Here is a 12,834-nt window from a genome sequence, read left to right as displayed (position 1 = left end):
AAAAACGTTCGGCTTATGTGACCCATCACATTTCATATACATATTTGTTGTTAGTTTCCTAACTGTAATAACGCGATTTATGTATACTGCAAGTTTTTACTTTTTTAAAATTAAGAATACTGCGCCACCTATTGCCGTGGAGGAAATATTTTCTCACTCAAACATGCACATGGTGGCGTCCATGTTTCTCGCTAAAAATAATGAGTAGGAGGAAATTCGAAAGCTAATTTGTCGCTGAAGCGACTAGTTTTTGAAATTGGTAGTATATTTTCTTAATACGTAAGTTTATAAAGATGCAATTTATTATTTAGTTAGTTACTATTAAGTTAAAACTGCAATTGAAAGAGCTAGGCTAGGCTCTTCTCATTACCGCCATGTTTGATTTGTTTTGCCCGCACAGCAACTGCTCTGAATGAATCCAGTGGCCCCCAACCAAGGCCGATCAATTAATAATGTAGGCTTAGTAGCCTAGCCTAGGCCTACACTGCTATTTTATTCAATCACTGCTTAAATGATATAATAACCAAGGTTGGCTAGGCCTAGATTGATTCGACCCGATCATATTATTTATTGAAAATTTAGATTGATAATTAATAAAATATTTAGGCTAATTTACATTTTCAAAAATTTCAAATTAAACACACATCATACATAGAGAATAGCAAGAGGCCTAGTAGCTGACTGGATAGGCGAGCGAGGCCTAGACAATGTATTCATAGACTGGCCTACTCTAGTTTCAGGTTAATACAATTCTGTACCTATCAAGACATTTTGGTTATTAATATTATTAATTTTTTAGTTTTTAAATTTGCTTACTTTTTCAGAATGTCGGAAGAAAGTCCAGCACCGAAAAGGGTAATTTCTAGTAGCTACTATTTACAATAATGTCATTTTGTTTGATTTTTAATTAACGCCGTTGCTAAAGATACGGTACCGTATCCATGCTTTAAAAAACTAAAGATACGGTAATTATAGAGGGCGCTTCCGTTTGCTAAAAGTACGGTAAAATTGCATTCCTAAAACTCGTACCTAAATATAAAACTCGTTCCTAAATATAAAACTCGTTCCTAAATATTAAACTCCTTCCTAAATATTAAAAACCTAACCCTCTAAATAATCTCTCTTAAATTAAAAACTAAAAAAAAAAAATTAAAAAAAGACGTCAAGAAGAGTATCGAACCTACAACCCCTTAAGCCAAAGCCTCACCACATGCCCACTAGGCTACACAGCTGGCTTGCAGAAAACCAATGCAATAACCTATTTAATTAACATCCAGATTACAAAGCGCCCTCTATAATTACCGTACCTTTAGTTTTTAAAAGTATGGATACGGTACCGTATCTTTAGACATAACGTTTAATTAAACTACAATATTCATCAATCTTTTCTAGTTCTGAATAATTAATAATATTAATAGAATATTTAGTACCAGGAAATCTTGAAAATGCAGACAAAAAGGTAATTCAATTTCTGAGCATTTCCTGATAATACTCTTGATGATCGTACAGCTCACCACTGAAACCTGAGCACTCTTCTTAGAATCAAGAAATTGTTTTACCGCAATTATCATATGACTATTGTTTCAATAGAGATCTTGATACATGATAGGAAGCAGTCATTGCAGTGTATGTTTATCCACAACAAAAATCTTGCTAAATAATTGCAGGTTTTAATCCTCTTCCTATATTGTGCAGAGCCTCCTTTGAGTATAGTCGCACATGGGTTGGTCACATTTATGCAGCTGGGCTTCCTAATTTTCCTTAAATTTTGTGTCCCACACATTTCATTATTATGAAAGTGTAGTTACTGCAGTAAATACCATTGAATAATTTTGACATGGTCCCTAACATTACACATGTTTTATTTACAGGTGCGTCTTAGCAATGAAGATATGTCACTACTTTCTAAGGAGGAGTTAATTGCAAAGTGTTTAGAGTTAGAAATGTATGCAAATGAAGTTGAGAAAAAACAGTCAGAAACTTATTGTGCAGGTTTGTATAGAGAGTATATGATGATTCCGTTAAAGTAACAAATTTATAGTTCATACAAAGTGTAAAGTATTATATTTAGAAAATGTAATACATTGGTGTAGATAGATAAAAAATACTTGGTGGTTGAACGTTTATAAGTGAACTTTTAGTTTTAAAATGACAAATTTTACAAAATACAACAATAACTCTTTCATCATTTTATATTTTCCTCCTGATTTTTGTTTGCTTTGTTTCTTTATATTTTTAATTTAAGTGTTTAATTTTGTTTAATTATGTGGCAGCAATACTATTTTTTAACAATTTATTACTTGATGCACCACCCATGTGGATGTGTCCCACTTTTGCAAAAGTGCAATTTCATATTATTGCTGATATTAAAAAAATGGTGTTTATTTTTTCCAGGCGACACAAGTGCAGAAGAGAAGTGGAAGCAGCATCAGATAGAAAATTCAAGAAAAGAAAAAGTGTTGGTAATGAGACTGACCACTAAAGAACAGGAGGTTCAGGAACTTGCAGTAAGTATTTGGGTTCGCTCCATGGTTCGCTCCATGGTTCTGGAGGTAGAACGAATCTTCTCGGACATGGACTATAAATAAATTGTAGGTCCAATGTACACATCTGGTTCATGTGCACTTTAAAGAGCCTAGTACATCTTTCGAGACGAGTAGGGGGTTACTAGTTCACACACTGTCACAAACTCATCATAGTACTATATTATACACTACACTACCCAGTATAAACAATTAATAATTTATAATTTACTAGTGTTCTAAAATTCAATTCTCTTATAGCTCATTGGACTAGTAAGTGACAATTTACTACATGCCAAAACTAACATTACCTTAGTTTCTTGCTTTCAAATGATTATTAAATACACATTTCGTACCTATGTGAAGGAAAGTGCAAAGCTAGTTATTATGTCTAGTTTAGTAATGTCTAGCTTTGGCACATTTGATGATACTTCAGTTCTCACCAGCATGTTAGAAGTGTTGACCCCCGAGCCTGTTTGTTCCGGTCAGAAATGTTGAGAGTGCCAGGCATGGCCGACTGGCTGGTCGTGGTGAGAACTCGGACAGTGTGTACATAATTCAAAACGGTTTTAAAATATATTCATTATAGGCGGACTTGGCAAAGGCACAGAACCCAAGCACGTCACAGCTGCGCAATTCACTACTAGATCCAGCTATTAACCTTCTGTTTCAAAAAATGAGAAAAGAAACTGGGGACAGTAAGACAAAGTTACAACAGGCTAATGATGACATGGCTGCCTGGAAATTCACCCCTGACAGGTATGACTGTTTATTTTAAAATAATAATAATAATAAGACATTTATATAGCTCCAATTGTGAGAATAAATTGAGGTCATTAACAATTCTGAAAAAGGTGTCTTTTTAAGTTGACTTTAAAGGAAAGTAGATTTGGTGAATTACGAACAGAAAATGGTAATGAGTTCCAAATCAGAGGGGCTTGAAAGGAAAAGGCATGTTGACCATTGATTTGTTTCTGTTTTAAATAACTATAAAAGTCTTGAAATGGTTCTATGTCTTCTCTTGTGTTTCTGTATTAAGATATATATTTCAATATGCTTACAAAAACAGTCTTTCAAATTATAAATGCAAATATAAAACTATAATGTTTTTGCCTGTACGCTTCATTGGTATCTTTTGACATTGTCGTTATGACGACAAGATTGGTAGTAACCCATGTACTAAAAAAGCAACAGATATTGATCATCCCAACCAAATCCGTTTATACTCAATATTATTTCTTTTAGCCAAACCGGGAAACGATTGATGTCCAAGTGCCGTGCCTTATTTTTGGAGAACCAGGAGCTAGGAAAACAGATATCGTCGGGAAAAACGGCCCAGTTAGAGGCTGAGCTGGCATTGCAGAAAAAATACAGTGAAGAGCTTAAAACAAGCCAGGATGGTGAGTGCAAGTTGATTAAAAATAAGTACAAAATCCTGATAATAAGAATGCTCAGTGATAAATGTTCTCCTGCCTCATAGTAATTTAAAACTCTACTCTCTGAAAATTTCCCATTGTATCATTCAGGTTACACAATGCAGAATTTGAATGAAGATTGGCTGTGTTCACATACTCCACAGCATTCCTTAAATTATTTAAAACTTAACATTGAAATGAAGGAAATGCCTAATGTATGTGTTGTTGTATGTGTTAAGAGACATATGAAAAAAATCTACAGGACACTGAGCTTGCCTTGCCAAGATATGAACAGTCCTTTGATCTTATGTCTGGCTGTGACAAATACCAACAGTACTGTACTCTAAATATTCTCTGTTGCGTATCATGTCGCAGCCACAGATTAAACCCTTTGATCTCCAGAGCTCAGCATCCTGCTGGTAGATTACCAAGCAGAAGAATGAGTGTGTATCATGGCAGCTGAACATCCTTCCGGACTGGCTGTGCTTGATTCCTTGTTGCATTATTATTGAAATTGAAATGTTTTTTTTCCTTATTTAGAATTGAATGAGTTTGTAATTGAACTAGATGAGGAGGTGGAAGGAATGCAGAGTACTATATGCACACTGCAACAGCAACTAAAAGAGACTACGGAAGAATTGAATAAGTACAAAAACCAGAATAATCTGGAAAATACTAATGGACAACACAATATATTGCTGGAAAATGCATCAGATGAATCATACAAACAGACTGAAATAAAGGCAGAGCAGTATAATTCCCCTGAACGAACAGAATCGGGACCGTTCACGATCAGTGCGTCAAAGCTTACCGTAGAAGAAAATATTGATGAACACGACGATGAAGGTTATAGGACTACACACACTGAATGTGCCAACACCGGCACCCCAGTTGACGTTACGGAACAGAAATTGTCTGCAAACGTCAATGAAATTGAACCTGATGAAAACCGACAATCAGATTTTTTTCCGCAGCAGTATGTAGAAGACGAAAACGCAGATGAAGACGAAGAAAAGTATGGCTGGGAAGGTGAAAACCAAGATTTAAGAAACAGTGAAGAAAAAGACGCCAAATATACAGAAGATATTCCTGTAAACGACAGTAAAACTGTTGAAGAAAAGCCAGCAGATGTAGAACACCACCAATTAAGAACTGACACGGTCAGTGATGTCAGACTTATTGCTGACGACAATGACGATGATACAGGTAATGAAACGCCCTCATACGGTGAGCTGAGTGATACAGAACAAACTGATAATAAGCTCACAGGCACGGAACAACTTGTCTGTAAATTTGAATCGACTTATAAACCTAACAATATTTTGACTGTTGACCCCATCCAAAAATCCCTCCCCATTGAAAGTGATGAAGATGATAATATTAAAACGGGGATAAGAACTGACTCGCCAGTTAATGGCAGAGCTTTAGAACATAATACTCTTACACTCCCTGCTTTAGACGCTAAAATCTCACTTGTGGATGGTTACTCAAGTGATGATGGTGGTGGCTCAATAGAACTATCTACCACCACCTCAAAGGCCACTAGTTATGAACAAAATGGCCTCCATAAACTCTCAGACGGGATAGAAGACGAATGTATGGACACTGACTAAATTCCATCATTCGTCGGGAATAGACTTTCTCATAGGAATCGTAAATTGTGTAATAATATCCATAGTAGTTTTTACTGTTTATTCTGTGATGTTCGTACTCAGACAATTTTAGAACAGATATTTTTTCTAGCATTTTGTTCCATTTCTGATGAGTATGGTGGTTTGTCCAGTATGATTTTGCACAGTATCTTCTGCCACTGTAACCTAAATTTGGACAGAACAACATGAATTTGTAAGATATGGGGATGTTCTTAATAAGTGTAAAAAAATCAAAAAAAATTTCTGTATAAACAAAATTGAACTTTTCTTATTTTTATGTTAATTTTATTTCGACATCAGTACAGTAAAAACTGGTTTTTGCATATTTACAGATAGTACACATGTGTTATTGTAAGTTAGGCTAACTCGTGTATCAATCCCCATATTTGTTTCAGTATGATATATATTTAGGTGTACCTCTTTATATTTTTTTTGGAATAGCCATTATCTCTTTCAATTGAGTGTTATTGCTCTAGCATACCACCTATTTAGCATATAAGTATCAACTTGGGTATACAGTGTCATTTTGTGGCAGTGATCTAATAACAAACGATTAAACTTTCATATAGTAGTACAATTCAGTGGTGTAACGGCTATGAACTCTTACTGTCTAAACCAAGGGGCCTAAGCAGCCCCAATGCAACTACCTAGCATTGGAGGGCCCTTTAGGAAAGAATAACCAGGTGTCTATGCTCCCTGTGTTATGCCACTGAATATCTTGGCATTATTTGTATCAATAATGATCTTCTACTTATCGATCTTCTACTTATCGATCCCCTTGCCAATACGCATGTCTCCTTTATGGGGCAAATGTGCATGTTCAGTTTGTATCTCACTGTCAGTTTTTAGACATTCCTTTCTTTCGTATTTGGTTTAACCTATAATTTTGTTAGTGACAAATTAACTGGAGATTCCCTTTTTATTGTTTACATGTAAAAACCAGTTTTAACTGTACATTCATATTTTTTGCTTGCTGATACATCACACAATTTTATAAAAAATCATGTGACAGTATAGAGCTCCGTCGCCTGCTTCTATTTCATTCATTATTTTCTTCATTTCACTTGTGTTATTCCAATACAGTACACCTTCCGGACCCAACAAAGTGTTGGCTGCCGTATTAAAACATATATTTCTCCTTGTTCGTTTCACTGGAAAGTGTAAGTGTCTCCTTAATAGGGGTGTCCCCAAGGATGTGTTCTACTGTATTGTATTGTATTTGAATTTGTTGTTGCTCAATATATTGTCTGTTTTCGATGATTGTATTTTATTACACACTGGAATAAAGAATAAATTAAGCTAAACAAGAGGCAGATCAAGAACTTAAAAATAAGAATTAATTGAATAACCCTTGAGAATATGGCTGCCAAATGTATACTTTATATGAAAAAATATGGAAAGTACTAGAATATTAATATACTGTACAGCCAACTCTCTCATTAAACATGCATCATTGAGCTGAAAGAATACTTGGTTTTCCCAGGGAAGAGGGTAAAGGCCCATTTACACTAGGACGATAACGATCGCCGATAAATGTATTAGCATGCATTTTTTTACATAAAACAAAAGAAATTAGAAAGGTTTTCGTTCTAGAACTATAGGATAATAATTTATGCTGTCTTTGATAAAAATAATATTTTTTAAATTCCAATAAAATGATGTCATGATAAATAAAACAATAAAATCGTTGTATTGTCACGATATTATTGCTTTTACTAATCATGACGTCATTTGATTGGACGTGTGAAAATATAATTTTATTTTCTAAGAAAGCATAGATTTATAGTTCTAGAATGAAAAGTTTTTGTATTTCTTTTGTCTTATGTATGAAAAATGCATATTTGTCTATTTATCGTCAATTGTTGTCGTCCTAGTGTAAATGGGCCTTTAGCTCTCTCTCTCTCCTGGTTTTCCAGAAACTGGTATTGTTATAGTTTAAAGATAAGCGGAAGAATTTTTGACCATTAGAATGTTGATTTTGAGAGAGTTGACTGGACTGTGGAAAATTATTTGAAATCAATTTAGACAGTACCGGGTAAAAAGTTATTCAATTTAAATTGTGCCAGGATTGGCTTACCAAGATATCTGACCTCTGACACAACTTCAGCTCAAATTCTGTCAGTTTTTATGTTCAATTGGTTTTGTCAAGAACACAGCAAGGGATTCGATTGAGTAAAAGCATGTTATACTAAGTGAAGCCAATGAAAAGTAGTTTATGAGCTTGTATTGGAACTCAACAATGTTCTCCATTAATCACCAATTTACACAAACGAGTGGTAAAGGTAATAACAATTTAGAATCTATGTTATTCCTTATGAACATTTACACACAACACGGATCGGACGGGCGGTTTCCGCTCAGGATAGACACAGATTCTAAAGGACAGGCTACGTGGTTTTCCGCTTACAGTTACCGCTCGTCTGTGTAAATTGGCCTTCATGGTGTTCCTCCTTGTTATCCCAAAGGAGGGGTTCTACTCTGTATAACGAAGCATAATATATGTCTAAGTTGAAACTGAATGTTTGCAATATTTGTATTTACATTATTTTCCTCTTAAGAATGCAGTTACGCTCTTGACATTTATATTTTTTGCAAGTTTAATCAAATTTTCCTGTTTGGGTAAAAAAATTCAATTTTGAATAGCAAAAAATAATTATTTTCATATTTTTACAGTACTTTGTGTGTGAATCATTGAACATTAAAGTTCTTAGTATAAGTATAGGTACACCAACCCCTACACTTGTCTCAGATGCGCATTATACCAGACAAGACATTTCGGTATAAGTATACACCAACCATGGCACCAATAAATAATAAGCGATAATTTGAGCTTAAAGGCCTATGCTTGTTTCTTTAAAATAGGTTATGTTCAAAAGTTTATTTTTATTTCTGTTATTCAGTGGGGATACTATCACAGAGATATTAATGTTTACATTATTGCAGTTTTTCCACCAAAATTTGGAATAAAATAATAGAGAAGATTGTTTTTTGTTTTGTAATGTATAATTTTTGTTACTATCCACTTTTCCTGTGGCACAGTGCCAAAACCAATACGTACATTTATTTTCACGTATTATCACGTAATTTATTAGTGATTAATAGGTCACTAGTGGCACTACTACAGTATATTCAAGCTTGAGTTTAAAAAATTAAATAATCATGAACTACTGACCAATCTGCAGTCAGTATCGAAATGACACGTTCAGCATGCCCCACACGTGACAACACAACCAGACGACGAACGAAACGCACATGGGCCTGGCTGGCGCCACGGAAAGATTAAAAAGTAAGTACAGTTAAACATTGAATTGATTATAATTTATAATACTAGTAGCCTAGGCCTATACTAATAATGTATTGCTTTCATAAAATCTGGGTTAGCCTGTGCATGCCCTCACGTGCACAATGAAGTAAAGTTGGTAATAATGGCGCAGACCATAGATGGTCAGGGCAGGGGGGGGGGGGGGGCAGGCCCACCCAGCTAGCATACAGCAGGCTAGCCTCAATCTCCTCAGTGAGTGAGTCAGCTTGTTTGTAGTAGTAGTAGTAGTACTATTAGTAAGTAGTAGGAGCACAGGCCTAGCTCCGTCTCTGCTGAATCATCAGTGATGACTAGCTAGGCTCTAGGCTAGGGCTTATAGACCGGCAGCCCAGAGACATTTGGTTAGATGAGCTAGGTACCAATATCTGACTATTTGAGTGTGTTGGGGGTCACTTGAAGTGAATGAAAATGGGAGTCTGCCGGGTACCCCCTGCTGCGTCTAGACCGGGGGGACCCCGAAACGTGCTAAAAAATCGGCACAGGTTAGATGAGAGAGATACCACCTAATTTTACCACCATGGGATGCCCATTGGCATCCTTATAACAGTATCACAAACGACAGACTTTTTCTCTGCTGCAAAAGGCCCGCCAGACCCCCCGAGGGAGGGCCTAAAATGGGGTTAGCATAGATGAGTGAGGTACCACTCAAAATCAATTCCAAACGAACAAGTTGTGTTCATACAATACTAAATGGATAACAACAGACTAATTGTCTGCTGCACCGCAAGTGCCAGACACCCTAAAGTTAGGCCCCCTTCCCCCAACTAACCCAGCTTAGATATTGTAGATACCACCAGCAACCAATGTTATATGATTTAGCACATGTAGGCAATACCAAATGACCTATAATTACAGACTATCTGAACACTGCCCTGGCCCTGGCAGACCCCTCTAAAGTTAGACTAGAGACCCCTCTTTCCCCAACTAGCCCAGCTTAGATATTGTAGATACCACCAGCAACCAATGTTATATGATTTAGCACATTGTAAGCAATCACCAAATGACCTATTACAAACTATCTGTACACTGCCTTGGCCCTGGCAGACCCCTCTAAAGTTCGACTAGAGACTCCATTCCCCCAACTGGCCTAGCTTAGATATTGTAGATACCACCAGCAACCAATGTTATAATTATGATTTAGCACATTGTAAGCAATATCAAATGACCTATAACAGACTATCTGTACACTGCCTTGGCACTGGCAGACCCCTCTAAAGTTCCCCCATTTACCCCAAGTATATCCTTAGATATTGTAGATACCAACAAAAAAACCACACAAAACAACATATTTAATTGAATAAAGTTTAACTTTAATCGAACTAACACAAAACAATTGAAAATATATCACATCAATGACGATAAAATGACCATTACCATTTTAAAGGGAAAAATAGTTTAAGAGTTTCACTTCAAACTTATATAAGCCAAATATAAACAAGTACGGATTCGAGTAAATTTAGCATTCCTGCTAAGAATTGTGAGGATCTGGAATTCCTTGCCTTTGAATGTCAAAGATACATTCGTCTGTAACTCTTGCAACCTATTTTAAGAGAAAGCTTAGTAATCACCTTAATCAAATTCAGGATTGTAGTAACTTAATCAAAAGTGATTTGATTAATTAATAGTTGGTAATTTTAAATGCTGTATATTATAATCTTAATCCTCTATATATATTTATATATATAAATCCAAAGGCAAATAACTGAAAAAATGACAATGCTGTGGGTATCAGTGGCTGAATCTCAATAAAGATACAAAAAAAAAGTGAAAAGCTAAATCAAAAGGCTAAAGTAAAACAGCCAGAAACGTTAGCAGAGCTTTCGGGCAACACTAGCCCTTCATCATTGCAAGTGAAGGATAAGAGCTGGCAAGTGCTGCCTGGGTGGACAGGAATAAAAGAAATACAACAAAAGGAGACAGGGTGGAGTCTGAATAAGAGTAGAAAACAAAGAAGGTAGCTTGGTAGAGATACAGTATAAACAATTTTGGAATGAAACTAAACACGGCCAACAGCCATAAGTCGCGTGCTAAAACGCATAGTGATACCGGACCGACAGACAGACCGACAGACCCACCGACCGCCGACATAGTGAACTATAGAGTCGCGTCCACGCGACTAAAAACAGCTTAAATGGTGGTTAATATTGATACTTAAATTTAGGTAGACAATGGAAAAATTTTACCAACCTGGGAGTATGTTTCTAATGTTAAGTACAAAAGGTTTTGTGGTTTTAAGTTGTAATTCCCAGTGGTTTTCCTTGTCTTTGCAAGTTTTGTCGCTCCATTTGACACATGGAATATTGCAATAACTCTGAAATTTGTTATCGAGTGACCAGATGAATTAAAATGTTCGGCTACAGGTTGAACAAGCTTTAATGTGTTGATAGCTGATCTGTGTTGTGTCATTCTCATACGGAGAGTGTTTTTGGTTTCTCCGACGTACTGTTTGCCACAAATATTACAGTATATGAGATAAATGACGTTTTTGGTTAGACAATTAATTGATTGTCTTATCCGAAAAATGTGGCCAGTTTGGTTACTCTTAAATTTTTCAGTAGAATCAACCAATGAACAAGTTTTGCAAGATTTGCCGCAAAGGTGACTGCCCAAATTTTGACTGTCATGAGAGTTAATTTCACTCTTACATTTGGATCTGACTAATATATCACGAAGGTTGGGAGGTCTACGAAATGCAATAATGGGTGGTTCCGGAAAAACAGTCCTGAGACGTTCTGTGGACTGTAGAATGGGCATATGTTTCTCAATAAATTAATAGCCCCGTAATGGAGGCAACCTAGGTTGATAGGTTTGTAATTTCTATTCCGGAGATGTCCGGTTAGTTCTTCGGTACGATTCTGAAAATCTAAATCTGAAGAACAGATACGTCTGATAGGTAATGCTTTACTGTTCGGTATGTTTTTAGTACAATGTTGGGGATGACAACTGCTAGGGAGCAGGTACATATTTTTATCAGTGGGTTTACGGAATAGGTCAGTTTTGAGAGTACCATTTTCTATGGTCACTATAGTGTCCACAAAATCAACGCTACTAGTGGATTTGGTAACTGTAAATCTTAGGATCGATGGAGTGTTTTTTTTTACCATCACAGAAACAGATTTTGCCACCTTATCCGCAATTTCCGGGGTGGGTTCCGTTGTGAGTTTACGATATATAATGAAGCTGTCTTAAGGATTCCTCTTAATAAAATTTGATGTCCATAGCAACAGTGGCAGAACCTTTATCAGCGGGTTTAATGATGATATCATTACGCTGACGCAATTTGGCAATGGCCTGCCTCTCTTGTTTTGAGATTGTCACGTTTATCTGGACTCGGGACGTAGTTTTGTACATCCTCCTCAATAGCCTGGATAAATGTTTCTAAAGCTGGACAACGATTTTTAGGTGGAAACCTTTTTGGTTTAAATTTGTTAGCGTTGCCTTCGTTTTGCGTGGTGCTGCTGTCTGAATCAGCAAAATATTCACGTAATCGTAATCTTCTAGAAAAAGACTCTATATCCAAAGATAGTTGTTGTGCGCCGACCTGCCTTGGTTTTGGGCAGAATTTAAGTCCTCGGGAAGGAAGTTTTTTCTCTCCTTCGGAAAGTCGACAATTTCAACAACTGAATCAGAGGTGTTGCTCTGATTCTTGTTATATGTCCCAACGAACCTTCTGCAGGGTTTCCTAAAAGCCCTGAAGTCATCCGAAGGTAGAGTCATTTGTGTTGAAATGACCAAGTCTGCATGGTAGACCAAATTTGTGATGTTCCCTTCGGGCCATTATCGTTGATTGTTTACGGCAGTCATTGGCGATAATCCTGAGTTTGTTTTGAAACTAGGATGCAGGAAGTTCTCTTTTCAACTTCTTAGTTCTAGAGTGAATTTCAACGTCAAACTCAGTGAGGATTTTGCGGCAATTGTCAATT

At 36.3% G+C, this 12,834-nt stretch overlaps 2 protein-coding genes across 2 annotated transcripts in view; both read left to right on the top strand.

Moving 5' to 3' along the window:
• Positions 1-149: 149 nt before the first annotated feature.
• LOC140054634 (uncharacterized) lies at positions 150-8,108 on the top strand. Its single transcript, XM_072099702.1, has 7 exons — positions 150-279; positions 825-855; positions 1,872-1,992; positions 2,395-2,507; positions 3,112-3,281; positions 3,768-3,922; positions 4,478-8,108. Exons 2-7 carry the CDS (start codon positions 826-828, stop codon positions 5,548-5,550), a joined length of 1,662 nt encoding a protein of 553 aa, XP_071955803.1. The 5' UTR covers positions 150-279; position 825; the 3' UTR covers positions 5,551-8,108.
• Positions 8,109-8,835: 727 nt separating this feature from the next.
• The window catches only part of LOC140055068 (probable methyltransferase-like protein 24), a 46,879-nt gene continuing 42,880 nt past the window's right edge, over positions 8,836-12,834 (top strand). The window contains exon 1 of the mRNA XM_072100253.1: positions 8,836-8,875. The gene's annotated coding sequence lies outside the window, so the exon portion shown is untranslated. The remainder of the gene's footprint in view (positions 8,876-12,834) is intronic.

Source organism: Antedon mediterranea, chromosome 7 (genome assembly GCF_964355755.1).
Source record: "Antedon mediterranea chromosome 7, ecAntMedi1.1, whole genome shotgun sequence".
NCBI lineage: Eukaryota > Metazoa > Echinodermata > Crinoidea > Comatulida > Antedonidae > Antedon > Antedon mediterranea.
This window is presented reverse-complemented; position numbering and strand designations above follow the sequence as displayed.

Bases quoted from the DNA above. Each gene is read 5' to 3' on its own strand.
- LOC140054634 (XM_072099702.1), top strand. From the start codon at position 826: ATGTCGGAAGAAAGTCCAGCACCGAAAAGG. The intron at 3,282-3,767 runs GTATGACTGTTT...TATTTCTTTTAG, and splicing joins TGGAAATTCACCCCTGACAG to CCAAACCGGGAAACGATTGA. The intron at 3,923-4,477 runs GTGAGTGCAAGT...TTCCTTATTTAG, and splicing joins GCTTAAAACAAGCCAGGATG to AATTGAATGAGTTTGTAATT.